Raw genomic sequence first — 26,506 nt, 5'->3', positions numbered from 1 at the left:
GCACTCCGAGCCCTGGAGACAGAAAGAGCAGTAGATCTGACAAGAAAGCCTAAGTCTACTATGCGTATGAGTTTAATATATTATCAAACTGTGTGTATAAATCAGGACTTTTTTTCCCCAAGTGCAGGAGAAAGAAAATCAATCCTCTTGGTTTAAGCAAAAACCAAGCGAAGGCATTTATTTTGTCAAGTACCTGGGGCACCCTTGGGGTGATAGTTGTGTCAGTGACTCAAAGGAGGCTGACTGCCATCTCCCTGACTTCGCCTCTTTCCTGGGGCTGGCTCCACTCTCTCCTGTGGCCTGGGCTTCCTTTTTGCAGTTAGAGGAAAAGGAGGGTGGTTGTTGATACTTCCAAGCTTCTATTTTGCAGCTTGAGGTCAAAGAAGAAAATGACCTTCCTAAGTGTCAGTACGCAGAGTCCTAAGGAAAGACACTATGTGGACTGTGGGGGTCACATGCCCATTTCCGGGTCATGACCATAGAGTGACACAGCGACGGGGCCACCCATACCGACTCCCATACAGAGCTCCAGCTGGCTCTGCTGGGCAGCCCCACCAGAATCACACAGGACAGGAGGGACAAGAATTGCTCCCCAAGGGAAGGGAGGTAGAATTGCTGGGGGATTGGGGTCAGGCCGTTGGGCAGACTGGAGCATCCCTTTCTCCATCAATAAAGGGTGCTGGACAGTGATTAGCTATATGGGAAAAAAGTTATGAATAAGTGATAGTTAAATAAAAAGAAAAATTACTAGAAGAAATATAGTCAGATTTTAAAAATAGACTTAATGTTTTTGAGCAGTCTGAGATTCATAGCAAAATTGAGTGGCAGGTACAGAGATTCATTCCATTCCCACCAGGGTATGTTTGTTATGATCAGTGAGTCTACACTGACATGCTATTATCTCTTGGTGGTGTACATTTTATGGGTTTGGATAAATGTATAATGGCACATACCCACTCTTTAATATACAGAATAGTTTCACTGCCCTAGAAGTATTCTATGCTCCCCTTGTTCACCCCTCCCTCCCCCAGCTCTGGCAACCACTGATCCTCTTACTGTCTCCACACAGTTTTGCCTTTTCCAGAATGTGAGTTGGAATTGTGCAGTATATGTAGCCTTTTTGATTGGCTTCTTTTATTTAGTAGTAAGCATTTAAAGTACCTCCATGTCTTTTCGTGGCTTTGATCACTCATTTCTTCATAGCACTGAATAATATCCATTGTCTCAATATATTGGTTTATTTATCTACCACCTACTAAAGGACATCTTGGTTGCTTCCAAGGTCTGTCACTTATGAATGAAGCTGCTGTAAACATCTGCAGGTTTTTGTGTGGATATATGTTTTCAGCTCATTTGGGTAAACACCAGGGAGCACGGTTGCTGGATTGTATGGTACGAGTATGTTTAGTTTTGTAAGAAACGGCCAAACTGCCTTCCAACGTGGCTGCACCATGTTGCACTCTAATAGCAGTGGGTAAGAGTAAGAGTTGCTGTGGCTCCACATCCTGTGGCTCCCCATCCTCCTAGCATTTGGTGTGGTTCGTGTTCTGGATCTTGGCTATTTTGATAGGTATGCAGTGGTATCTCATGTTTTCATTTGCAATTCCCTAATGTCATATGATGCCAGGTATGTTTTCATATGCTTATTTGCCATCTGTGGTGTTGGTGTTGTTTTTTTAGGTGTCTGTTTAGGTCTTTTGCCCATTTTTTAATTGGATTGTTTTCTTGTTGAGTTTTAAGAGTTTTTGTATATTTGTATACCAGTTCTTTACGAGATTGTGTGTTTTGCAAATATTTTTCCCCAGTCTGTGGCTTTTCTTCTCATTCTCTTGATAGTCAGATACTTTTCTAATCTCTGGTAGAAAAGCCTTTGAAAGTAGGGAAAGGGAGACTTAAAAGCAGAGGTTGTAGACTGATGCCTAACGACTGGATCAGAGCTGCACACATGTTACGGTGTGTCTGTACTGTTTCTTTTGAAAATTATATCAGAATTTTAAAATAAAAATGTTACAGGAGAAATGGGAAGCGTCACATTGGCAGTACTGGCCTCACATTCCTATGTGGCATTAAATGGCAGCCTTTTCCTCTAAGTGGGGCATGGGCCTTCCAGGTTACCACCCTCTCCACCACTCCTTAATGCACCCCAACACTGCAGGTGCATATGAGTTGCCCTTTCTTGTCACAAATACATCCATTCACCTTAGCTGTCTGTTCCTTTTCTGCAAAGATCATAGGTGTAAGTCCATGCAAATATAGAATCTATACACATTGAAAAAAATTTCACAAAATGGAAAGACTAACAGGAAAGGGTATTTTGTTTCTATGACAAAAGGTTAATAGTCATAATTTATAAAGAATGCTAATGAACAAAAAAGAAAATAACAAACAACATAAAATATAAGGATAAAAAGTTAAAAAAAAATAACCAATGTCACCCCAATAAATTTAGTAAAAAAAATTATTATTAAAAAAAGTTCCCAGGAATAACAGTCAGCCCATGGGTGCTTTGAGTCTTTGCCTGATTTGCTTCTGGACCCAGGGCTTGGAAAAGCAGACCTTAGTGTGCATCTTGGTCCTTTCCAAATGCACCCCGCCCCAGCAGAGGGAACCACAAGCTGTGGAGTGCGGAAAGATCCAAACAGGGTACTTAAGGCCAGTCACAAATGGCATCTTACATTGGTCTGTACCAGAGACCCTCCAAAAGACTGGGAGTCCTACCAGATCTATGTAATACACAGAAACAAATCCAAACAGACAGCCAAAATGGGGAGACAAAATAACAAGCCCCAAATAAAATAAAAGAATTCTCCAGAAGAAGAGCTAAATGAAATGGAGATAAGCAATCTACCAGATATAGAGTTCAGAATACTGATCATAAGGATGCTCAACAGTATGAGAAAAGAAATGGCAACTATGAAGGAAATTAAGAATGACATAGTAGAAATTTAAAAAAACATTGGAGGGAATAAACAGCAGATTAGAAGAAGCTGAGGATGGGACCAGGAAATTTGAAGACAGGATAGAAAAAAATCACTCAGAGAACCAAAAAGAAAAAACAATAAAAAACAGGAGGACAGTTTAAGGGAGCTGTGGGACAACATGAAATTAACAATATTCACATCATAGAAGTGCCAGAAGATGTAGAAAGTATGCAAGGGTTAGAGAACCTGTTTGAAAAGATAATGGCAGAAAACTTCTGTAATCTGGTCAAGAAAAAGGCACACAAGTTCAAGAGGCACAGAGAGTCCCAAGCAAGAAGAACCCAAAGTGGCCCATGCCCAGGCACATCATAATTAAAATGCCAAAAATTCAAGACAGAGAATCTTAAAGGCAGCAAGAGAAAAGCAATCTATTACCTGCAAAGGAGCTCCCATAAGGCTGTCAGCTGATTTCTCATCAGAAACTCTACAGGCCAGAAGGGAGTGGCATGAAGTATCCAAGGTAATGAAAAGCAAGGAACTGAAACCAAGACTACTCTATCCAGCAAGGCTATCATTCAAAATAGATGGTGAAATAAAGACCTTCCCAGACAAAAAAAATGCTAAAGGAGTTTACTGCCATCAAACCAGCATTGCAGGAAATGTTAAAGAGACTGCTGTAATAAGAAGCAGAAATAGAGAGAATGAGAAACATAGGCATAAAGAGTTAAAATGGCAATAGATAAGTACCTATCAATAAAAACCTTAAATATAAATGGATTAAATGTTCCAATCAAAGGACATAGGGTAGCTGAATGTATAAGAAAACAAAACCCAAATATATGCTGTCTACAAGAGACCCACCTCAGAACAGAAGACTCACACAGGCTGAAAACAAACAAATTTCTGGAGGACTTTAAAGGAGAAATCAACAGCAATGCAGTCATAGTAGGGGACTTTAACACCCCACTGACTTTACTAGATAGATCTAGACAAAAAATCAGCAAGGAAACACTGACTTTAAATGATACACTAGATTAGATCGGCTTAATTGACATGTACAGAACATTTTACCCCAAATCTGCAGAATATGCTTTCCCCTTAAGTGCACATGGGACATTCTCAAAGATAGACCACATGTTAGGACACAAAATAGGTCCCTACAAGTTCAAGAAGATTGAAATCATATCAAGCATCTTCTCGGACATTTACACCATGGAATACTATGCAGCTGTAAAGAAGAAGGATCTCTTACCCTTTGAGACAGCATAGTGCGTCCTGGAGTGTATTATGCTAAGTGAAATAAGCCAGTCAGAGAAAGACAAGTGTCACAGGATCTTACTCATATGTGGAATCTAATGAGCAAAATAAACCGATGAACAAAATGGATCCAGAGACATGGAAGCATGGAACAGACTGAAAAATCTCAGAGGGAATGTGGGGGGGACGGGAGGGTTGGAAGAGATTAACCTAAGAATTTATATGCACATATGCACAATCTGTGGACAGAGACAGTAACGTGGTAAAAGCCTGGCGGGCGGGTGCAGGGTAAGGGGATCAATGCAGTAATAAAGGGGACATTTGTAATACTTTCAACAATAAAGATAAATTAAAACATTAAAAAAAAATTCCCAGTAGGCTATAAGCTTCATGATGACAGGGACCTCGCTTGTCTTGCTTAATGTGATATCTTAGTGCCTAGCTGAGTGCCTCACACTTTGTAGGTATTTAGTAGATATTTGTTAATAATAATTAATGATAGCTGATATTTATTGAGGGTTTACTGTTTGCTAAGTAAGCAGTAAACCCTTTCCATACTCTTGTTTCATTCCTACAGACACCCTTCAAGATAGGTACTCTCCTCATTTCGCAGGTGGGAAATGGGCCAGGAGAGGTAAAGGACCTGCCCAGCTGTACCCAGGAAGCGGTGAGGCAGACATCTGATCCCAGCCCATGCTCTTCAGCTGCTGTGTTAATTCCATCCAATAGCTTACTGAAATGAGTTGAAAAAGATAGAATACAGATGTCCAGTAAACACAGAGAAAATTCTAACCTTACAGGGAATCAAATAATAAAAACAAAACACTCCACTGGTGTGTGGGTTGGGGAAGGACCCTCATGCTATTCTGTGGAAGACTATATCAGCATCCATCTGGCAGAGGTCATTTTGAGAATATTCTTCAAAAATATTTGTTGCTGCCCTGGCCAGTTTGCTCAATGGTTAGAGCATCGGCCCATGGACTGAAGGGTCCCGGGTTTGATTCTGGCCAAGGGCATATACCTTGGTTGCAGGCTCAATCCCCGGCCCCGGTCATGGCAGGTGCGGGAGGCAACCAATCGATGTGTCTCTCTCACATCGATGTGTCTCCCTCCCTCCCCCCCTTCCACTCTCTCTGAACAGCAATGTTTATACCTTTTCACCAAGGGATGAATTTATTCTAAGAGAAAAATGAGAGTTAATTACAGATTTATGGGCAAAGATAGCATTATAAAGTTAATTAAGTAGTGAAAAAAACCTAAATGCTCAACAGTAAGAGATTGGTAGGATAAATTACAGTATATTCATATACTAGAATAATGTGCAGTCATTAAAAATTCATTTTTCCAGCATCAAAGAGCATGCATGGTGACCATGATGTAGCCGCTGTGTTTTTCTGACTGCAGTGGCCTGTGGAGTAGAGCAGCCTGCAGCAGGTGTCAGGGGGCGGGAGGGTGTTTGGCAGTCACCATGGCTGTGTGCTGCTCTTCCAGGGGGTGAAGCTATAGGTGATTTTTATGTTTGGATGTTGTTTTCCTGTGTGCTTTTCCAAACAGCTGTAAATTTCCATATATCTTTCAGAGTTTATTCTGTTGTTGTGGTTAATTTTGAAAGAATATAGGACCTCATGAAGTCAAATACGTTTGTTTACACTATGTTTTTGGCTTATGTGTAAGTGAATTCTCTGAATCAGCTTGTCTTTGTGTTTTTCATTTAAGCTTTAAAATATCCCACAACCAATACCAGCACTTATCCAAAAGATCTCAACAGCACAGGAAAATACCCAGTAAATTATGAAAGCTTGCTCCATGTTAGCCTTGTTCCCAGTTCCAGCTTCCAAGGTAATCAGTGATTAGTTCAGAGATTTTGAATGTATGTCAGGAGTTTACCTTACTTGATATAAATAGTTTATTAAGCAAGCCGTCACATCTCACATGTTTGGGATGTCTGGATTTTCACGGGTACAGGTCCTTGAAAGTGAGGTCCCCTGTGTTGGTTCTCTGCCCCTTTTCACCAGTTCTTGAATGGAGGGGGAGACGTGCAAGTGTATTTACAGAGCCACCTCTCCAACAAAGATACACACGTAAGTCACTGAGATAGAAGTGACAAGTGTGATTTTGGTGTTAGGATTGTATGGGTTAAACACATCCATTGCTAGAGTTCAGAATCTAACAAACTTAGGTGAATGAGCTGCTCTTAGTGGCATCTGGACCTAGGAGATAAAGAAAGATTTAGCCTCGTTTATTTGTTTTTTTACCCAGCAAATATTTGAGGACCTCCCACTTGGGGAATAAGTTTATTAACTAAGCTTTTATCTCAAAATATTTGGTCTTAGGGAATACTATCAACTATTCTTTGAGCTTCCCAGCTATTTCCAAATTTGGTTAGATCTGCTCAGAGTGGTGCAGGAGTTCTGAATTGTTCGTTGGGGGGGGGGGGATTTAATGACTGGAATTAGATAAATCAACTCTTAGGTGATGTTTCTTTCCCCTTTTCTCTCTTTCCCTTTACCTTACAATTGCTTGGAAGTGGTGGCAGAGTTGGGAGCAAAGTAAGAAGCTTGGGGGAAGAAGTCAGAAGGTTCCTTTCTCTCTTCATAGCAGTAAAGAGGGAAGGAACAGAGGAAATCAAATGAAAAACCATCCTTCTGAGACGCTGGCCTAATAAAACCACAGTCCAGAAATTGAGAGCAACAGACAGTGGCGTTTAAAAGGAGTGCTCTAATTTCTAGGAAAGCAGGCACTGAGAGCACCTCTTAAAAGGAGAAAAAAAGAAAACTTCATCTGCAGGCACATTCCCTGTGCTTTGCTCCCAGGTCCTCACCAAGGAGGGTTGACCAAGTGTGGCATTCGTCCTTCAGCCGTGGGTACGGTTGGAAGTGCCCACAAAGCTTGCAGGAGTCAGATATGGAGACCCCTTTTCCTTCTAAATAATTCTACACTGGCATCCATATCTTCTCTCCCCTCTGACTTTTAAATCTTAGGTTTTAGTGAGAATTTGGGGGTGTGAGTACTCTTTTTAGCTTTGATATTCTTGATCAGTACCATAGAAAGTTAGACACATTGTGCAGACTTTAAAATGTAAAGATAGAAGGGCATTCCATTCTGGGAATAGCTCTAAACCTTGGTCTTGAAACAGTTCCAGGCTCACTGTGGATGTTGTCTTATGGCCATATCTCAGTGCATAGGGAGACACATTTCTGAGAAGTGGGACTGCATTCTTACCTCTAAAGGACGTCTGTCGCCCTTGGGCCACCTTGCCCTCCTGTCTGGTTCTGTCATTTTTACCCACAGTGAGTGCCCATTTCCTTGATCCTGGTACTGAGCTCACTTTCAGGCACCCAGTCTCCTTTATGACCATGTGGACATGGGTGTGGGTAGAAGTAGGTACACGTGAATGAGGGTCCCTTCCTAAGGAAGAGCTTCTCTGGGCTTTGTCCTGGGTCTGGGGACACAGGACTGAGGCAGGAGAGGGGAGTCTGGGTGGAGAGGCCTGTAAGTGGGTGATCCGCTGCAATTGAGTGCTAGGCAGGAAGCAGGTCAGGACTGGAGTCGGCAGGAGCCCTGGGGAGGGCGGGAATTGTACCAGGAGGTGGTGTTTGAGCTCTGGAAGGCTGCATAAGGAGGCATTCCAGACACAGGGCCTACCTGGGCAGGGCCAGGGTTCTTGAAAAGGCAAGTTGGGCACACTTCTGTGTGCCCTTGCTGGGGAGGCTGGCAAGGTAGGAGCACTGATGAGGAGCTTGGAAGTGCACAGATTGGCACCCACGGAGACCACTGTGGAGGCTGCTGCCTCGTCCTGCAGAGACAGACAGGATAAGAGCCCTAAGGGGGGTGGTCTGATTTGGAAGTGGGCGTTTTTTGGAGTGTGGGTGGGAGGGATAGGATTTGGAGACCTGTTAGCTCCAGAGGATGAGGAAGGATGGACCAAGGAAAACGCTGACATTTCCATTTGGGGAAACCACTTAGGGAGGGAAATACACTGAGAAAGACTAGGTTGTGGAGAAAGACATGGAATTTCGTTGGGACTTACTGAGTTTGAAGTGACATCTAGGTAGAGCTGTCTAGCTGGCAGCTGGAAATACAGGAGCATGGGTGTGTGTGTGTGAGAGAGAGAGAGAGAGGGAGAGAGTTTCTTTATAAAAACCCAATCCTAGGACCTCCTGAAGATGTCACTCAAACAAATGCACTAGGCTCGCCCCAGGGCTAGTGCTGTTCCTCCCTTGTCTGGGGCCTGTGTGCATTTGAGAAGAGCCAGGCAGCACCAAAGGTAAATCCTGGTACCACCGACCTCAGTCCATTCCCCAGAGGAAGCCATTGCCAGCAGATTTTGATGTACTCTTCCAGAAATTTGTCTGGCACACCCAGACATCGGAAGTCTGTACGTCCCTAGGAACGGTGAGCCAGAAGCGAGCAGAAACTGTACACACTGTCAGGCATGCAGTAACTTCCCGAACATCCTGTAGTGGGTGTGGGTCCCTCCGTGTCCCCGGGGGTCAGTGCTGCCCCCAAGCCAACTGCTCGCTGTTCTCTGGCTGCTGCTGTGTAACTGTTTCGTCTGCAATGCTGGGTTGTTAGAGTAACCCAAGTTCATTCTCATTTATTTATTTATTTATTTATTTATTTATTTATTTTTAATTGTTTTATATATCTTTATTGATTTCAGAGAGAGGAAGGGAGAAGGAGAGGGAAAGAAACATCAATGATGAGAGTTGTCATTGATTGGCTGCCTCCTGCACCCCGCTGCTGGGGATCGAGCCCCGCAACCCCGGACATGTGCCCTGACCGGGATTCAAACCTTGATCTCCTGGGTCTTAGGTCAATGCTCAACAGCTGAGCCACGCCCGGCCGGCAGTTCTTTCTCCTTTAAGTGTTAGTTTTTTTTAATGAATATTTTTCCTTATTATAAAGACCTTATAAAAATATACAGTGGTAGTTAACATATATGCATTTTTAAAAGGTAGCCTATTATCAAATGTGTGTATTTTTTAAAGCACCTCCCTGCCCCCGTTCACTTACCAAATTTAATCACTGAACAGTTATGGTATAGAGACACTGTTCTGGGAGCGTGGGCAGGGGGATACACACACACACACACACACACACACACTTTTCATGTGGGGAAATATAAAAAAGGTGACAAATGGCCTATAATCTCTCCAGACAGACCATCATCCCTGTTAGAAAAGCAGGCAAACACACACGGATAGTTATGAAAAGCTAGAATTGTACCCAGTGATGGACTAACTCGTTCAAGTTCCCAGCTCTCCTCGTTCCTGTCCCTGTGGTGATCCATCAAGACTTCTTGGACTTTCGTATTCTGTGGAGTCATTTTGGCATTTTTATTAAGTTCTGTATGTGCCCATTTTAGCTCAGAATGAGTTGTAGCATTAAAATTAAGGTAGAAATCTAGGCTGTAAAGTCATCTGCTGAGTTACAATGCGCTTCGCCCTGCCCATATTAACTCCTCTGCTTTTTCCCAGTCTGCATGAAGAAATCAGTGATTTTTATGAATACATGTCTCCGAGGCCAGAGGAGGAGAAGATGCGGATGGAGGTGGTGAGCAGGATCGAGAGCGTCATTAAGGAGCTCTGGCCCAGCGCTGACGTGAGTGCCTGTCTGGCGGGGCGTGGGGCGGGCAGCGTGGGTCAGTGTCTCGTGCAAGTCCTCATGGGAAGCTGTCTGTGCATCTACAGAGTTAGGGTCTAATAAAATTTTGAAGGCCAACAATTTTCTTCAGCCTTTAGAATTGGGCTTCTGAATTACTAGCATTGAATTGGCTGCCTACTTAAAACATTGCCTGCAGTGCTGATGAGCATGGGTGAGGCGACCGGGAAGCACTGGTGTGAGGAGGAGACACGCCTCGCCGTCGTAGTGTCTTATCCGAGGTGCCATGTCAGTGTGATTCTGTTCCAACCTGCCAGGATAAACACTGTGTCATTGTTTATAGCGAAATGAAGATGGCGGGTAGGGATGGCTCATGTCATCTGAAGTTCATTTTCTTAGGCTGATGCAGGCGTCTGCTCCCCCCCCCAAAAGGCTGTTTTCTGACCACCCCTGTCTCCCATACAGCCCCCAGCCAGTGAACACAGCCATGCCTGAGGTTGCTTCTTGTTTATTTGTGGTTCTTGTTACTACACTGAATCAGCGCTGCACTATTTAGGGCTCCCTTGAGGGTCTTTTGTACAATTTCATGCATCCTAAGAGCACGTTAGAATCCATTGCTGTGTGTTATATGACTTTTTTTTTAAGACTCTGTCATGGGGTGGCCAAAGGGGAGCCAGGAAAGTTTTTTGGTTCTTTTTGTCCAATTGGTAAAACAAAAACACTTCAAATGAGATACTGTAGGTAACGGGAAGAGTCATACTTTGCTGAACAGCTGTGTGCCACGTTGCTTCTCCTACCGATCTAAATCAGTGCCTCGCCCGACCAGGCGTGGCTCAGCGGTTGAGCGTCGACCTAGGATCCAGGCGATCAGGGTTCAATTCCCGGTCAGGGCATATGCCTGGGTTGAGGGCTTGATCAATGACTCATCATTGATGTTTCTATCTCTGTCTCTCCCTCTTCTTTCCTCTCTCTGAAATCAATAAAAGATATATTTTAAATAAATAAATAAATAAATAAATAAATAAATAAATAAATAAAATAAATAAATCAGTGCCTCTCAGCTGGTGGGTATTTGCCCCCCAGGAGGCATTTGACAGTTTTCATTATCATGACTGGTGAGGTGCTTCTGGCAGACGGTCGGTACAGGCCAAGGGTGTTGCTAAACACCCCACAATGCACAGGACAGCTCCCCCAACTGAGAATGATTTGCCCCAAGTGTCAGTAGTGCTGAGATGGCAAAGCCCTGATCTAAGCTCCTCCTCCTCCTCCTCCTCCTCCTGAGGCGGCAGCTTTATCCACGTTTGTTTTATGGACGAACCCACGCTCTGCACAGGTGACTGGGTCCATCTCTCCTCTGAGGTTGTGCCTTTCTTCCCTCAACCTTTATTGCAGTCATTCACATACACATCCCTGCTGGAGTCTCCCACTGTTCTCCGTGGATGGACAGGGGATGTGTCCTGGTGTTGGGCCATGGCATGCTGTGAACGGGGTACAGTGACAGGGCCTGGTGTTCTCCGTGGAACTGGCCTGCGGTTGAAGTGGTCTGACCTTAGTAATCTGTGAGGCCACTCCTGCTTACAGAACATACTTTCAGGGTTTGTGATTATAAGGGAACATTAGTGACCTGATTGTTACTTATGAAAGTTTTCTATTTGAGCCTATATGTTTGATATTTGAACCTAATATGTTTAACTGTATTCTGAATGTCTGCCTATGGGATCTCTGAAGCATGGGGTTGGGAAACTGCTCTTGCAGTACTCAGAAGTGCCAGTAGAGGGTAGCAGAAACCAGCATTTCTCTGTGGTGTGGTGGCTCTCGGCTGATAGCAATTAATATAATAATTGTTTCTATTTCAGGTCCAAATATTTGGGAGTTTCAAAACTGGCCTGTATTTACCTACTAGGTTAGTATATTTATGTCACTTTCAAGGGGTTGTGCACTTTTATAGGCTGTATTAATTTTTATGTTGAATGTGTAAGCATAGAAACAAAACAGATTTATGAAACAGAAATTTGTGTACCTGTATTTTATTTGAGTTATCTTGAGGTAGAATATCACTTCAGACAGCTTACCACACAGCGGTACAGATACTGCCTGCATCAGCTCAGATAGATGGACGGGGCCTGCAGCGAGTGGTGGAGTCAGTTTCCAGTTGTAGCAATGGGCCCCCTGCGGAGACTGTTCAGCCCACCCCGTAGCTGATTCACGTGCTAGTGGAATCTTTGGTGGAACACCCGTTTACACCACAGAGCCGTGTGTACGCGAATGCCAACTCGCACTGTTATCCACTCTTCGGCATCCTGACCCAGAAACTCAGGGGCAGACTCCTGTCTGAGGAAGGATGTGACCGCCTTAGCCCCTGCTTACCGCAGCCTCTCGAATGAGGGTTGTCTTGTCCCTCGGCCTGGGGGCCCTTTTTGGGGACAGTCAGGCCTCCCTGAGGGGCGAATGCCTGCTCTCTAAGAATTGAGCTGCTGTTGTCTTTAGGGAGAAACCTTCCGTCATGGGTTAGTTTTTGTTTTTACGGTGGTAAGAACACCAACGTGAGATTCGCTCTCTTAAATTGTGAAGGGCACATGCTGTGTGACGGTAGGAATCCATCCTGTTGGAGGGAGCTTGGCTTCACCTTCTCGCCCTAACTTGCGCGTGTTGCACTGCGTGGTCCTGACAACTTCATTCTCCCCCTGGGCAGCCCAGAGCAAGCCATGGACATTCAGCTTCAGGTTCATTAGTATTTTTCCCTGTTTAGGTGCTGAGCTTCAGCAAAATCCTGAGTCACTTTCTAAAAAATGTCATTAAATTTTATGAGTAGTTGGTATATTCACATAATTCAATTTGAAAAGGGCACAGAAGTAATCACAGTGAAAAGTCTGGACTGACCTCTGTCCCTACCGTCTCCCCTCTGCAGCCTTGCGTTTCCTTCCAGGCTTCATGCATTGGAAGGGACATGCGTGTGGGTATTTTCTTTCTTGTTTACACAAGTGGTGGCATCTTGGTTTTTACACTTACTAATCTAAGTGACAGTTCATCTCAGCCATGTAGAGTCTTAAGTTTTTAGTCCCAGAATCTCTATGAACAGGAAACGTTTGCGGTGGTTTCTGATGTTCTACTTCCCTCACAGTCGCCCTGTCTCCTGAGGCCTGACTTGTGTGAAATGACTGAAAGGAGGTGGCTGCTGAAGTCACTGAACTCCTTTCACCTCTGAAGCAGTCAGCACCAACACAGTCAGCCTCCAGGGCAGCGTGAGAAATGGCTTTTCCTCGTACTAATTGAAGCTGAGTCTAAGTGAAAACACTTTCTTGCTGCTTCGAACAACCTTCGGCCTATTTTCTATGTCTAGTGACATCGACCTGGTGGTGTTTGGGAAGTGGGAGAACCTCCCCCTGTGGACCCTAGAAGAAGCTCTCCGAAAACATAAAGTTGCAGATGAGGATTCGGTGAAAGTTCTGGACAAAGCAACTGTGAGTTCCTGCCTGTTCCTCTCCAGGTCTCCAGTCCCTCACGCAGAGGCCTGTACAACTGAAGTTTAATTTTGGAGAGTGCAGGCTGGGGGGCGGGGTACACGGGACTCAGCAAGCCTTCTCTCCGCTGTTAGTGGTCACAGCGCTCAGATGTGTACACAGCTTTGTGTGTGACACAGATGGACTCGTCATAGTCATATGTCTCTTGTAAAAAATACTCAATTTTATCATCCATAATACTGCAGGGATTTTTTAATACGGAAAAGTATAGATGAAAATCTGGATATCTATTAAACAGTGTGTGGTGACACAGAAGGTACTGCTCTTCTGTTCTTAGTGTCCATGACAAATGGAAGAATTGAAATTTTGTAAATCCAGCCATATGTTAACTATATCTAGAATGGCCATTGAAGAACTTTTGTGGAAATACATCTATTTTAGAATTTAGGGCTTTTGCATATCATGTTTTCTTGAAGCAAAACAACTTGTGTTGTTTTTTATAAAAACCCATTGGTTTGGAAACCTGGTTCTACAGTTTGCTCGCCTGAGCTTCTCGTGCATGGTGCACATCAAGCTTTTCTGTTTTTAAAGAAACCCCGTGGTCTCGTGAAATCATCCTGTCAGTTTTTATTTGGGAATTATCTTCTTCTGCTAGGTTGTGTTTTAGGCTCTTTGCAAAACTGACCTGTGATTCCACTGGGCTGTGTGTGTGACTTGGAACCTGGCAGTTTCCCACTGGAAACAGTTTGGTGCTTGTCGTTCATAATTCTTGATGTTACATTAAGTAGAAAGCTATTCTCCAAAGTACATACTGTCAGCAAAGGTTTCTGTCACTTGATCTCAAGATTCTCAACCCATAGAAATGACAGAGTATGTTGAATGCGGCAAAATGCTAACTATGCAGAGGCAAGTTTGCAGAAGGCAGTTAGCTGTGGTGTGCAGTGTTCTCATGTCCCAAGAGGGGGTCAGGACCTCAAGTCTGGTCACCTTCGCCCTGATTTTGTCTTGTAGTTTGGTTAAAGTATTTTAATTTTAACTTTCTTCCCTTCTAGGTACCTATTATTAAGTTAACGGATTCTTTTACTGAAGTGAAAGTTGACATCAGCTTTAATGTACAGAATGGTGTGAGAGCAGCGGACCTCATCAAAGACTTCACCAAGGTCAGAATTTACAGCGTTCAGGGGACCCTCAGCAATGGGGGTGGCTTTGAGGATCTGTCCTGGAGGTATTTTGAGGGGCATTGCTGACAGATGCTTCTGTGCCCTGGTGTGCTTTCCTGAAATCTGCTTGGAATAATTAGTGACTTCTAACTTGACCTAAAGTGAGAATTCAAGGCTGGGAAAGCTTTTGAACTGCTCTGCTCTGCTCTGAGGGAGCTGAGGGGGAGATAAGGGCTGGCGTGGAGCTGGGGACTGGAATGGAATCCTGTCTGCTTTTACTCCCAATTCAGACTGGGACCCTCCCCAGGGCTACTTTTCTAGGTTTTAACCCCCAGTCGCCTAAAGGTGGTTCTTTGGATTTCCTTACTCTGTCTTGTCAAGATTTAAGCCTGTTTCTACTTGTTCCATTGTCTTCCAAGGTACAGAAGAATTTGTCAACATCATCTCCAGAACATCTCATGTGCTTAGACCCTCAGCCTTTTGCTCCTTAAGCTAAAAATGTTAAAACTGCTTTGGTTTATATAGAACATCTTCTCTGACCGTTTACAGTTTTTTTAGCAACTCGACCAGTTCGCCTGTTTCTGTTTTGTAAAAAAGGACGCTGACTTCTTTACTCTCATGTGAGCGTGCGGAGCACAGATGGGCAGGAAGGGAAAAGGGGCACCGTCCGCAGTCCTGCTCCTGTGGGGGGGCTGGCTGTGTGGAAAGTGTTTTCTCCCCAGAAGTGTTGTTTAACTGAGAACCATAGGCACAGTAAAGTAAAAACTCACTGATGTAAAGAAGATCGGGAGGGAGTCACATTATGCCTCACAGCTCAGGCCGGCTGACACCACCAACCTTTCTTTTCTGTTCTCTTGAAATTTTAACAGAAGGAATAGCACCCTGTACTCACATTATTTTATACTTTTTTTAAACTTACTATTCTGGAGGTTTCTTTCATATCAGCACGGACTGGTTTCCTCCATTTAAAGAGACTATTTCTGACTTCGACCAGAATGTTGAAAAGTGATGACTTCTCCATACTTCTTTCTCATGCTTTTTATTTGGGCATGATTTGCAAAAGTACACACTTCTTTCTTTCTCATGGAAGCACATGTGTCACGGTAAGGATCAGGAAGACACCGGAGACCCTAGTAATTCCGCCACCGTTGGCTAATGGCTGTGAGGCTTCTTCCTAGCAGTTGATGCCTGCATTGTCCCCGTCTGGGTCCCCAGCCTTCGGCCTGGCTTCTGGGAAGAACTTAATGAGGGTGTGTCTGAGTGAGAGAGGGACTCACACTGCTCCTGGGTGCCCGCTCTTTCATGTCCTCTGTGAAGGGAAGGTTCTGGTCACCTGCCCACATGGACCCAGCAGGCCAGGCTGCTCCTGGGCTCTGCAGAATCGCCTGAAGGACCCTGGTTTACCTGGTGGGATGCTGCCTGTGAAAAATGATTCTTTAAAATCCCACTGACTTAGTGCTTTACGAGTCAAGACTTTGTCCTGTACTGTTTCTATTACCTGTTTACAAATTAATATCTTATGCTGATGGCTGTAAATGGGCGTCATCTGGTGTGTGGTGTGTTGCTGGTATTTCCGCCTGTAGAGAGTGCTCGGTGCCTTATCTGTGTCTCCATGTTCCTGAGTTACTGTACTTACTTTTATAGCTTGCTCCTAAAGTGGAAAGTGAAGTATCTCCACTGAAGTTTGTAATGGAAGAACCAGTTTATGCTTAGAGACCAGTATGCTGTTCATGCTGTGAGCTAGTCCTAATACAGGAATTCATCGAAAATGTTTTCTTCTTTTTCAGAAATATCCTGTATTACCATACTTGGTTTTAGTATTAAAACAATTCCTATTACAGAGGGACCTTAATGAAGTATTTACAGGTGGAATTGGTTCTTACAGCCTCTTTCTGATGGCAGTCAGCTTCCTCCAGGTATGTCCTATGGTCTGCTGTGCTAGTGGACGCTAACACTGACCACAGTAACTGGGGGTCATTGGGGAAAATGTAACTCGAACTCAATTGCCATGTTTCCCTTGATCACTTACGACTTTCCCTTAAACTGGGTGCCTTTTTGTAATTTAGCAAGTAAGTAAATAAAAATCGCTAGGAAAGAATATATATTTTTTGCTTTTAATCCCATATGTTCTATTGTTTTTGAGACTTTTCACTGCAAATTTTAACATGCAAAGCTATGGGGTGGTTTCCATAAGTAAATAGTAGTAGAAATGCCAAAAATAGGAAGTGTCCTCTAAGCAGCAAATCTTGAAAGTTCTACTGGACTGGGCCTGCTGTGTGGGCAAGAGGAGTGAGAAGCCACTGCTGCCCTGCACGTGTTTATGTGGCAGTGTTGCCAGATGCCTGGCTCTGCTTGTGACTCAGAGTGACGTCCTGATATGTCAGCCCGGCCTGCCGCATCCTGGGGCAGCTGTCAGTCCCGCCCCCGAGTCGCCCAGCCCGCTCTGCCGTGAGGCAGTGTGTCGTCTGTAACAGTGTGTTGTCTGTAATGGCAGCACAGCCCCCTCCCCTGCTGGCTGCTCCGCTAAACCAGAGGCGCAGTAGGTAGTGCTGAGTATAGCAGTCAGGATGCCATTTATCACCCCCGCCTCCAGAAGTTACAGGATACCCAGTGTAATTCCTTCTCTTCTTCTTCTGGTTTTAGTTACATCCCAGGGAAGATGCTTGCATCCCCAATACAAACTATGGTGTTCTCTTAATAGAATTTTTTGAATTGTATGGACGACACTTCAATTACTTAAAGACTGGCATCCGGATAAAGGATGGTGGTTCATATGTGGCCAAAGATGAAGTACAGAAAAATATGCTGGATGGCTACAGGCCGTCGATGCTTTATATTGAAGATCCTTTACAACCAGGTATTGATATTAGGTAAATTTATGGGCATTCAGAGGAAGGGCATGGTAGTTACCATATTGTACTTAAAACCCTGTTTAGATAAAAAATTAAGGATCAACTTCTAATTGTGGTCATTCTTTTTTCATCAAAGCATTTTATAAGCTAATATATGAGAGTAAACACACACACACATCAAAAAAAACACATGAAAATAAACACACACACACACCGGAAAAAAACATGAAAATAAACACATACACACACTCACACCAGAAAAACACGTTGCAGACTCCAGATGAGTTGGGAGTGGGATCCATTCGACTTTAAGGCAGAGGACCGTGGGTGTGAGCTACTTGGGTGGGTTTGTGTGCCCCTCCAGTTTCACAGCCATTTTTCTTCTTGTGTTGTCGTTGCCTGATTTCAACCCATTCATCCAGGGCTTTTATTTTTTCTTAATTGAATTTATTGAGGTGACATTGGTTAATAAAATTATATAGGTTTCAGGGGTACAGTTCTATAATGCATCATCTGTATATTGTACTGTGTGTTCCCCACCCCAGGTCACGTCCCCTTCCATCACCATTCCCCCTTTACCCTGCTCCACTTTCCCACCCCCTTCCCTCTGGTAATGGCCATGCTGTTGTCTGTGTCTATGACTTGTTTTCCAGCCAGGGCTTTACTGGGAGGATTCTGAGGTCCTCAGAGGCAGTGACACAATAATATAGCTCAGATTCAGGAGCTAAGGGTTCAAAAAGACAGTTGATTTTCCTTTAGCTCCCTTTCCCCTTTAATTTTGCATGGTCTCCCCGTGCTGTTCCAGCATCACGTTGGCTTGAAAGGGAACAGAAAGTGGATTCCTCCCATGCTCTCATGAGGTTATATTTGCTTGCTTGTCTCCTAGGTTTTCTGGGCAACAATTTTTCCTGATATAATTGTAAAGCACTTCAGTTGTGCATTATTGGACTTCAGTGGAAATGCTTTTAGTCACGTGCTTTAATGTGTTAACTTTGAAAATAAGTAAGGAAAGGCAGTTAAGAGGTACAGTAGCTGCCTCACAGCCTTTCTGGCTTATTGAGCCATCTTAGGAATATTAATAGTCCCGTGCATTTGTTCATTGAGGAGATGTTTATTGGGAGCCTATTGTACTGTGCGTAAAGGACACAGACTTTTCAGCTGCATGGTCCTTGCTTTGTAGAAGCTCATAATTTAGTGTGGAAGATACTTGCATAGCTGATTAAAATACAAACATATGGCTTGGTTCACTCTTAGGAGAAAACAGGCAGACTTTTGTCTGCAGAACTGTCTAGGATAGTCCCTGGTAGGCCAGAATACATTTAGGTGAGGTGTACCCCGTTATAACTACTTAATTCATGGTGTACACGCTGAGTTGTGGGGCCACTGACAGCCAGATTCCGGGTGCAACTCTAGTAGGAAGTGATCGCCCCTACTTTCCAGGAAGAGGGTTTGTGAAGAGGTAAGTCTGTTAAGCAGTGCCCAAGCTTACTATCTTACATGTACATTTCTTCTCCAGGTAATGATGTTGGAAGGAGTTCCTACGGGGCCATGCAGGTGAAGCAGGCCTTTGATTATGCCTACGTGGTTTTGAGTCACGCTGTGTCACCCATAGCAAAGTACTATCCCAACAATGAGACAGAGAGGTAAAACTTTAACTCACATCAGCTCAGTGCTCATAGTTGGTTGTGGCTTCTTACCTTCAAATTAATGTACCTCCCTCTTTTTTTTAAAAATGCATGCAGCATATTAGGTAGAATAATTAGAGTAACGGACGAAGTCGCCACATACCGAGACTGGATATCAAAGCAGTGGGGCTTGCAGAGCAGGCCCGAGCCCTCCTGCAACGGTGAGTTTCCCGTTTTCGATCGACTATTAGCCGCTTTTCTGAATTGTGTGTGTCTAATGGGAAGAAACGTTTTCCAATCTTTTGCCACTCTTTCAGGAAATGGTGTTACCTTGATAGTAGATTCTCAGCAGTTAGATAAATGTAATAATAATCTATCTGAAGAAAATGAAGCCCTTGGAAAATGTAGAAGTAAAACTTCGGAACCTCTTAGTAAACACTCTTCAAACTCTTCATCAGGTCCAGTGTCTTCGTCTTCCGCCACACAGTCCAGCTCTAGTGACGTCGTAAGTATGGGGATGTGGCTTTCCTGAACCGGGCTGCTCGGGCCTGTTGCCGGGGATAGCGCTCTGGAGGGCGGAGGTGGACTCATTTTCCGACTTGTTTTACTGGGGAATCTTAACAACAGTAACGATGGCACTGTTTCTCAACGTTATATTAAAATTTCCAAGTGTACAGCACAAGTAAACAAGTGTTAGTGAGCACCCATCTGCACCGCCCTGGGCTCTGCACTCATGTTGCGCGTGACTGTCACCTCCAAGCCTGACCCCCGTCCATTCATTCCTCTTCTCTGACACATTTCCACGTAAACTGCAGAGGCCAGCACACATCCCCGGAGTGCTATAGTGTGTGCATCATTAACCAGAGCACAATATTGACCCTGTTTTCGCTTTTAATATAAAATTGATGCATAAGGCAATCTTAATTGTACGTTCACGAAATTTTTGCAAATGCATACACATGAGAACCCAAACCCTAACAAGATAGAGACTAGCGTTACCTCGTGACGCTGTCTGGTCAGTCCCCAGTCCCACTTCAGAGGCAGCACTGTGGGGATTTTCTAATGCTGTAGATCAGTTCTGCCTGTTCCACAGCGTTATGGCAGTGGAACCATGGTGTATATACTCTTGTGAGGCTTCTTCCATTCAGTAATGCTTCTGAGCTTCTTGATTTAATTTTTACAAATTGAGATAGAAGTCACATAAAGTTTACCATTTTTTAAAAAGTATATAATATCTTGGGTTTTAGTACATTCACAGTGTTGTACAGCCGTCACCCATCTAATTCCAGGACATTTCCATCACCCCAAGAAGAAACCCCTTAGCAGATCCTGTGTCCCCGTTCCCTGGTAGCCCTGCTCGTGCTGTCTGTCTCTATCCTGATCAAACTTTTAACATCAGTTACACCTACAGTTACTTTTCCTTCTCAGGGTTAATTTTGAGTTGACTTAACAGAGATCTAAAATGAGTTTACCTATTTAAATTTTGACTTTTCGAGGCATGTGACATCAAAAGTAATCTAAATATGGAAAGGACATCATTTTATTGTTGTATCGTAGAGTCATAAGTCCTCATGCAGAACTGACCTGTGTGCCTGTCTGGTTCCTAGCGCAGAGCTGGGGAGGACAGTGCTGAGGGAGCTGTCACAGACACAGCGGGGCGGAGGCAGAGACGCCTGGAGAGGGGGAGGGGAGGGACTGAGAGCATGAGACCCAGAGACCTGGGTGGAGTGTGGGGAAGGTGGGTAGACCAGAGGACAGACGTAGCCCACATGGCCCAAGCAGCCCACAAACATGTGGGGCTCAACCATTGTCCCTGGGAAGTCCCCGTCCACAGGGTGTTTGGAGGGCTCCCTGAGTTGTCATCACAGAGTCTCAGAGGGGGAGCCTCTTAAATCAACCATTTTGTGATGGTGGAAGACACTGATTTGGGGATTGGGACCTAGGTACTCACTCATTACCCTGTTCTTCCCATGTTACCATGGCTCATTTTCTGTAAATGAAGGCACAAATCAACGTGGACCTCTGTGAGCTCCTTCAAGGCTGATTAGCAAGGTCCGGCGTGGGCAGCAGGTTTAACGATGAATGGAAACCCTCTGACAGAAGAAGCCACTTTCAGTGTTTAGAGGAAAACTTAAGCAGTTCGTCTTATAAATTCCTCAGTATGCTTCCTTAAGGTTGTCCCAGATGTTTAAATTTGGTCCATGGAGTACTTAGCTGAAATTGTTTTCCTTTTTAAATATTGAGCATCTAAATGATTTAATATGTCAATTGTAATTCATGTGACTTGTGTTAGGATTCCGATGCGACACCATGCAAAACCCCCAAACAGCTGCTCTGCCGTCCGTCCCCCGGGAACCGAGTAGGGTTGCAGGACGTGTCCGTGGAGTCCTCGCAGGCAGGTGGGAAAATGCAGAGCACCCAGGCCACTGCCACGCCCGGCAACGCCAGCAAATCACAGGTATGTGAACTCGAGTTTCTCATTGTGAGGATTCAGAACAAAATACTTAAAATGTCTTACATGTCAGTTACACATGTACATCATGGGTTTGAAGAACACTCGAGGTTAAAGACCAAAGCTAAGAGGTTCTGGTGCACGGACAGTGCTGCTAGTGACAGGGTGTCTTGGTCTTTTTGTTTGTTTGGTTTTTGTTAATTCTCTCCCAAGGATATTTTTTCCATTGATTTTTTTTTTTTTTTTTTTTTTAGAGAGAAAGTGGAAGGCAAGAAGGGAGGGGGGGAGAGAGAGAGAGAGGAACATTGATGTGAGAGAGACACATCAGTCGGTTGCCTCCCGTCCCACATGCACCCCAGCCGGGGCTGGGGATTTAACCTACAACCCAGGAATGTGCCCTTGACCAGGAATCGAACCCGTGACCCTTTGCTGCACAGGCCAGTGCTCTAACACTGAGCCACACTGGCCAGGGCGTGTCCTTGGTCGTTATGGGACACCACTGTAACACAGACCTTTATGGGAGTCTAGCCACTGGTCCTTATAAGATGGTCCCACCTGCCGCCCTTATTCCAGATTCAGCATAAAATATACCATCAGTTTATAAAAAGGTTTAATTGTACTTGAAGCAAACGCAGATACTGCTCTTGGCTTGGCTCGTGGTCATGTTGTGCACATCTGGGAATGAAGGACGCTCTTACGTTTTATTATTCCATGCCTCGGTGCCTGTGCTGAAATGATCGGGCAGCGGCCAGCCCTGTTTAGTTGTTGAGCATCAGCTTTGGTTTAAGAAAGCCACAGAGATCCTCTATTTTAAGTTTTTTTTGTTGGCTAAAATTTTATTATCATGGGTAATGAATCTGAATGAGGGGAAGAAGCCGTTTGCTGCTGGGCTCCAGCCTAAGGCCATCTGACCCTGTCCCAGCACAACAGGACTCTGGGAGGCCCTGGGCAGTAGAATGACTATTATGTCACTCACCTCATACCTCCATTGACCTGCAGAATTCACTTTATCTTTGCAGCCTTAGTCATGTGACCAAACAGACTCATCTAGAGTGGCAATTAACGGGACAGGTGACAGACGGAGGGGGCGGCCAGCCATGACAATCCCTGACCTGGCAGCGCACTGGGTCTGGGAGCTGCAGTGCCATTTCTCACGTGGCGTATTGGCTGGTAGTTCCTTAAGGAAGGTTTTACCTTCCGTCTCCTCTGTTAAGAAGGCAAGGCAGTGGTCTGCGTTTCTCAGCACCCAGTGAAAAGTAATGTCGGTTTTAGAGCTCCGCGAGTTAACCCTGGGGTGTTATTTTCTTGCTGCGGTTTCCAGAGCTCCCTGTGTTGGGTGTTGGCGGGTGCTCGGCGCACTGTGGTACTGACGTCCTTGTGCCCGCTTCTTTTTCTGCAGCACGGACCGGCCCGGCTCTTCCGTTCTTCCAGCAAAGGCTTCCAAGGTACAGCTCCAACCAGCCATGGGGCCCTGATGACAAACAAACAGCATCAAGGCAAATCCAATAATCAGTATTTCCATGGCAAAAGGAGGAAACACAAGAGGGACGCCCCCCTCTCAGACCTCTGTAGATAGTCGGCGTGGTGCGATGGACCGTCTGTGTGCAGTGACCTCATGCCCAGGACAGTTGCCTGGGGACTCCTGGGACACGTTCAGGAGCCTTGCGCTGTCCACTTGTTGATTTAGCAACTGTGTTTTTTCCCAGCTCGCCATGGAATGGATCACGAAGACTGACAGCTGCAAAAACAAAAAGCACGCAAAAAAGGGGGGAGAAAAGGCTGCTCATTTGATAAGTCATATGCTACAACAGGGTCATTTTAAGATTTAAAGCTTGAATGTAAAATAAATATATTTCTCATTGGCTTTATGCAGAGTTAGGGGGAATAGTCGTCAGTGTGGGTGGGTGATTGGAAGAAAATGGAATTTCAGAGGGTCGGGTGGGGGGAGAACAGGTCTGTCATAGGAAGCCCAGATTCCAAAGGGAAAAGTGATCTGTGCATGTGTTTTTTTAAATATTTTTGCATATATTTACCATTTTATTGTGTGTATATATAGATGACCATATAGGAAATTGATATTTGTAATAGTGGATTTGTTAATACTTTTTACATAACATTACTGTTTAAATTGTATACAGATTTTTTCTCAGGATTAGTTTGCAAAATAATCTGAATTGTCATCTTAACATCCACACGTAGGGGCGTGACTAGTTCTCTTACTCAATTTGTCCTTCGCATTGAAATGACCTGGTAGGACCCTCGTGACCTGCTGCTGCAAAGTGTTTCCTCCCTCAAGAAAAGGTTTATGGTGGCAAATGACATTTATTTTATTTTGTACAAACAAATATATATATATCCGTACTGTGTACTTTTGTGTAAACACTGAAAAATCTCTAGTCATCTCTGAAATTAACTTGCAGTCATTTTCAATAGTGCTGTCGTCTTGGGCAGTGGGCAAGTACATGACTTCGTGTTTGTTTCCTTTGCCGTCTTTTTTTTTTTTTTAATAATTTCTCATAGGGAGAAAGGCCACGTGTCTGTCCCTCCTGTCGCAGTGAGCCCTGCGCTGCACAGACTGCATGCTGGCGCCTCTCGCCCTGTGTGCTGCGTGTGCTCGTCTCTCATCTCTTTTTAAAACTCATGCTTAACTACTGTGGGAGAGAAACCTGTCAACAGCTTTAATTAAATCATACTTATAAAAAACTATTTTCTTATACTCCACTTTCTGCTTTTGGTATTGTTGATCTTTCAGAATGAAATGGTCTTTGATAATGGGTCTCTTTTGTATTGCCTTTTAAGACCAAATACTTCTTGTCATTGCATTCTCTGTCCTCTCCTTCCATGGAATTGTTACCTTGAATTAAAACTTTTTAAACATTGGCTTGTTTCAATCATACTGTAAATTTTGGTTGTGGTCAGCTTTGAGTGCAAACGAGATGTACAATTCTGTTCTTCGTCACCTGTTGAGTTTGGGAATGTTTACTATGATCGAATGTAAGTGAATTTCTGAAATTGCTCTCTGTAGGTGAAAGCTCTTATGTTCAGCATCAGTGTGTGTGGCTCTGCTCATTACAGCCGTTTCTGAGATGAGATTCTTTTATAAATATATACATATAAAGTACTGTTGGCTTTTAGGAATTTCTTTTATATACATTTATGAAATACTGAAGACCAATCAGACCGTTAATGGACACTTAGTGCAACTTTTTATAAAGAAAATAATGCTAAAGTAAGACCAAAACCGATGTCATACCTGAAATCAACAATTCAATATGTTCGTATTTTAATTCACAACTGAAAGATATGTTCCAGAACCGGAAACCACACCCGTGTAACCCATGCAAGATTTTAAATGTGATGTTACTTTGACGATGTTTTAAATTTTAGAGTCACGTTTTATTCTGATCAGAATTTTTATCAAGGTGTCGAGCTTTTGTTTTTTGAAACTAGTTTGTCATACATGTTGTGTGCATAATCACAGTATTTATTTTCTAGGACTATTGTGAATGTGTAGACTTATGTTTACTGCTAAGGGAACAATTATTTATAAAATAAAATTAAATTCAGTGTTAGCTGCCTACTTCAGACAACACTTGCAGAGATCCATGTCACGTTGACCACACTAAAGTTTTTTTAAAAGAATCACCCTCATTGTCGAAAGTGAATGTACTCTTAGGGTGCGGATATTAGTGTTCCAATAAGCATGTGATTTTATTAAAGGTGGTGGTAGCGGGAAGATAATCTTGATTCCATTGGGAATCTTAGGTTTTCGTAAATTTATTGGGAAAATAGTTTTTCCTGTACTGCTGACGTTTCTTTTTGGTAAACAGTATCTTTCTAAAAGAAAAAGCATGAAGGAGAATTGAGGCGTGTACATTTCCTCAAATGACCAGCATTGTATTCGTGAATACTGTGTATCTTGCAATGAGCAGTGTGGGAACTGTTCATTTTCCAACCCGAAGTAAAATACTTTCAAGAACTTTCAGTTGCCTGCTCATTTGTTTTGTACATTTCATCTCTGTGTTTGACTCCAGTCTCTTTACTTTTTCGAGGTTTGCTACTTTAAAGATTTGGTGACTGTATCAGAAGCGCGTCCTTTAAATATACAGCCCACCTGTCTCCATGAGCCCTAACCTTCCTTTGCCAGCGGCACTTGGGCACGAGAGCTGCAAATTCTGCCTCACTGTGGGCACTTTTCTCTGGCAGTCATGGTTGTACCTGGTTAGTGTCAATGCTCCTTAACCAGTCATAATAAACAGTTAAATACTGGTTTTTAGGGGCGCTGGTGGGTCAAAGAGGTGTTGGCACAAAATCCGAGTGGTTCTGTTTTGATGAGAAAGGTCAATGCATTTTCCCTGCAGCTTTGAGGAGTCCACGAAGGTGCCTGGTTTTCAGCATCTGGGTCTTGTTTGGAGAGGTTGCCCATGGCTTCCAGCTCTCGCTCTGACCTGTGGGATCTGCTGGATTCACACGTAGCCACCCTCCAGTCTTCAGGATTAGTGATCATACTATATTTTTGTCCTCTTTCGAGTGTGTTTTACCTTTACTTGCCTCTGGAGCCTCCCATTAATAAGGCTATTTGCTTCGGCTCAGATATTCCTGGATAAAGTTGCCAGAGCAAAGCATGGGTGGTAGGGAGAGCATATTTCATAGTCTTTTTCCCTTTAGCGTCTTAGATCTCCATGTTTTCCTCCCACTCCCCTCCCCCCACGTAATGGTAAGTGTGAGCTGTGTTTGCTGTGACCTGTGGACTAGGGTGTGGGGTTCCGGAGCTATGGGTGGGTGAGGAGAGTGTGGCAGGTGTGAGCTGCAGGACCTCATATTGCTGAGACTTGCTCATGGCCAAGACCACCCCAGCGACGGGCGTGACTATCAAGGTCGCTCTGTAAAAATCCCTAGAGTTTTGCTGATATTTTTATCAGTTATGACTATGTCATCTCAATTTTGATATTAATCTAGGATTTTATCAACTTCAGTTATAATGTGTTGTTGATTTCTTAGTGTTTTAGTCACTGATTAGGAATGTTGGTAGAAAACTGATTGCCTCTCAATTTTCAGAAACTAAATGCTCAAGTGTAAAAACGGCATTGCCAATTTAGCTGTGACAAATACCGAAATGTTGCGATTCCGATCAGAAGAGTTTACCCTTACCTGTCAGTCCTGCGGCCCTAGCG

General features: G+C 43.9%; 1 protein-coding gene across 2 annotated transcripts in view; it reads left to right on the top strand.

The window, feature by feature from the left end:
• The window catches only part of TENT4B (terminal nucleotidyltransferase 4B), a 48,257-nt gene extending 22,946 nt beyond the window's left edge, over positions 1 to 25,311 (top strand). The window contains exons 2-12 of one of the 2 annotated variants that reach the window (XM_081119817.1): positions 9,659 to 9,782; positions 11,639 to 11,685; positions 13,123 to 13,243; positions 14,296 to 14,403; positions 16,191 to 16,319; positions 17,047 to 17,260; positions 18,772 to 18,898; positions 18,998 to 19,101; positions 19,339 to 19,385; positions 21,174 to 21,338; positions 22,732 to 25,311. In XM_081119817.1, coding sequence (XP_080975943.1) covers positions 9,659 to 9,782; positions 11,639 to 11,685; positions 13,123 to 13,243; positions 14,296 to 14,403; positions 16,191 to 16,319; positions 17,047 to 17,260; positions 18,772 to 18,898; positions 18,998 to 19,101; positions 19,339 to 19,385; positions 21,174 to 21,338; positions 22,732 to 22,908 — 1,363 coding nt within the window. In that variant the 3' untranslated portion in view covers positions 22,909 to 25,311. Of the gene's footprint in view, positions 1 to 9,658; positions 9,783 to 11,638; positions 11,686 to 13,122; positions 13,244 to 14,295; positions 14,404 to 16,190; positions 16,320 to 17,046; positions 17,261 to 18,771; positions 18,899 to 18,997; positions 19,102 to 19,197; positions 19,386 to 21,173; positions 21,339 to 22,731 lie in introns of both variants that reach the window. The other variant, XM_081119816.1, reaches the window with a different exon arrangement.
• Positions 25,312 to 26,506: the final 1,195 nt, after the last annotated feature.

Source organism: Miniopterus schreibersii (assembly GCF_964146895.1).
Source record: "Miniopterus schreibersii genome assembly, chromosome: 18".
Lineage (NCBI taxonomy): Eukaryota > Metazoa > Chordata > Mammalia > Chiroptera > Miniopteridae > Miniopterus > Miniopterus schreibersii.
The sequence above is the reverse complement of the archived record's forward strand: the minus strand, read 5'-3'. Positions and strand labels throughout refer to the sequence as shown.